This window comes from Sinocyclocheilus rhinocerous, unplaced genomic scaffold (genome assembly GCF_001515625.1).
Source record: "Sinocyclocheilus rhinocerous isolate Xijiao unplaced genomic scaffold, SAMN03320098_v1.1 scaffold1296, whole genome shotgun sequence".
Taxonomy (NCBI): domain Eukaryota; kingdom Metazoa; phylum Chordata; class Actinopteri; order Cypriniformes; family Cyprinidae; genus Sinocyclocheilus; species Sinocyclocheilus rhinocerous.
This window is the reverse complement of record NW_015659405.1, coordinates 380,131-382,670: the sequence shown is the minus strand read 5'-3', so window position 1 is coordinate 382,670 and position 2,540 is coordinate 380,131. Positions and strand designations below refer to the sequence as shown.

Genomic DNA, 2,540 nt, shown 5'->3' with positions numbered 1-2,540 from the left:
CCCAGCCTACTCAACTGCTTACATATTAATCAGTGCTGAATCACATATTGTGGAGGGACTCTCACTCTCTCTCGCTCTCTCTCTCTTTATTTGCACATCCGTCTCTAGCAGTTTTACACTAAACTCAGCAACAAGCACCATCCCCCCCTTCTCTCGTTTGATGATTTAACATGGGTGACGGAGTGCTTACTGTTATTTTACCATGTAGGATCACCGTTCTTGTTCGTCCTAGACCTGCATTCCTATCAACAAATCTAGCTTTTAGGGTTTGGTTTAGAGTTTAGTTTTAAGCTAAAGACTCAGGTTGAACTGTATCAACTTACAATTTCCCTCCGATTTGTGGTATAGTTATTAGGTTTAGGGATAGGGTAAATGTTTATTTAACAGTAATATTGTTTGAAGAACATGTCCTACTTGGTAACCACAAAGAGCTACAGCTCATGATACACGTAAAAAATATTTTTCAAAGTTGTAAATAAAGATTATTAGAGTATGTTTCACACACACACACACACACACACACACACACACACACAATATTATGTCATTCTGGTTCAAAATTTCACGTTTAATAAAATGTGTTACTTGCCATTTCTTTGTAATTTCTGAAATTTACTAGCAATATCTGGGTGTAAATTGTTTCCAAGTAAATCCTACACCATTTTTTTTTTGTCTGTACTTTTCAAATATGTTACATATCTGGACAAAAGTAAAATCGTGCAGGTCATTTTAAAGAATGAGAAATTAATCAATTCTAACATACCATTATAGAAAATAAATAATTTAGGTAATAATGAATACATTTTTTTTGAGTCGAAGTTACACTGCAAAATGTAATTTTTAACAGAAAATGAATGTAAATCATGCTAAACTCTGCATTTTAAGTAATGCTAAACTGTGCATTTTAAAATGTAATACATTTTTATAAAACAACTTTTTAGAATTAAAAGCCTTATTTTTGAATCACTTTTAGGCTATATTTAAGGAAAAATGTAAAAAGTATGAATCGCCAATCTCAGAATTTCCAGCACGAACTGTTTAGATTTATCATCATATCTTACGATACAAACAGATTTTAATAGCTCAAATTGGTCAGTATACGTTTACAAACACTTACAATTCTTATTTTAAATATATAACTAAATGTAGCCTAATGTTATAATTTAATGACGATATACCGTAAAATACCAACTTCATACCGTAATACTTTACCGTATCTTTTGCTGTCATTTTGTTTTTACGGTAAATTTACTAACAATTTTACATTTACAGAGCTCAGTTTAGAAACAGCAACATTTTAACATGTCACACAGCCACACAACGGTGCAATTGTGATTTTTTTTTTAATCTAATGCGAGCTGTAATTAAGTTGAATTTCATTTAATGGCCTTCTTAATGGGCGATATCTCCAAAGTTTCAGCGTGCAGGTCCAGGCGGTCCCTCTCGCCGAGCAGCTCCGCCCCGCAGTCGAGGACAGACAGCGAAGAGACGGAGACATGTGCTGAGAGAGAGACAGGGCGCTGTGGAGGTAGGACAGCTCGTCTGTTGGAAGGAAAGACAGAAAATGTCATTTCACACTTGTGAGAGCGACGGTCTGTGAGGAGCAGCAAGTTGTGAACGCAGAAGCGACATTTAAAGCGCCACAGCGTCAACTTTGCGCGTGATGCGGCGTGCGTGGGTTTGGCATCGCGTCTGTGAGCGCGGCTCGAGCCCGCAACCGAGATAACTTTCACACGGCAATTCGACACGGAAGTGCAGGTTACTTTTTCCTCTCATTGACTGATGATAAAGAAGACCGACTCGCTTCAGGTGGCTTCGGAGAGAGGAGACGCACGGACCGCGCGCATGTGTGGAGTACCAGCAGGATTTTAGAGCGCACACGTTCGCCTGAATGGATGGTAACTACCTGGCCACTTTTTACGAGTCTGAGAAAAGTTTTTGAAAGCCACTGGAAGGAAGGATGGATGTGAAAAGCAAGCGGTATTGTAGTTTTTGACATGCAGCGCAGCTCATTCTCCGATCGTCATGGAAACATCTCAAGCTGTGGAGGTCGAGATGCTGGATGGATCCTCCGTGAGAAGTTCATTCGCTGAGCTTTGACTTTACTTTTTATTCCTTTGCAGAAGAATGTGATGCATGTGAACAAGACTCACCCACACATGATCGTTCTTCTTAAACGCAACTGTTATTAACTGAGCTTGTATTTTCTCCCTGTTTGCGTTGACATTATGGACAAGAACTCTATTGCATATCAGATGGAGTTGACACTTTTCATGGTCGTCCTCCTGTTTTGGGTCACCGTGTGTGCGGATGACAGTAAGATCATTTCAGACCGGTATGGTGTGTACTGGAACAGCACGAATCCCAGGTAAGAGTAACCCCAGGTAACACTTCACTACATCAACTGCATGACTGGCAGGTTTTACCCGAGATCTTTAATACTACAATCAGGTCAGAGCTGTTTTGAACTTTCCCCTTTTGTGGTCATTTTTCAGTTTGACCTTTTTATACAAATGTTTTTTTTTTAATATACCTATAAA

The 2,540-nt window shown here is 38.9% G+C and overlaps 1 protein-coding gene across 1 annotated transcript in view; it reads left to right on the top strand.

Annotated features, from left to right (window-relative positions):
• The first annotated feature begins 1,448 nt into the window (after window positions 1-1,448).
• The window catches only part of LOC107723866 (ephrin-A2), a 156,724-nt gene continuing 155,632 nt past the window's right edge, over window positions 1,449-2,540 (top strand). The window contains 1 exon segment of the mRNA XM_074560121.1: window positions 1,449-2,368. Within this exon segment, the coding sequence (XP_074416222.1) occupies window positions 2,229-2,368 (140 nt within the window). The 5' untranslated portion in view covers window positions 1,449-2,228.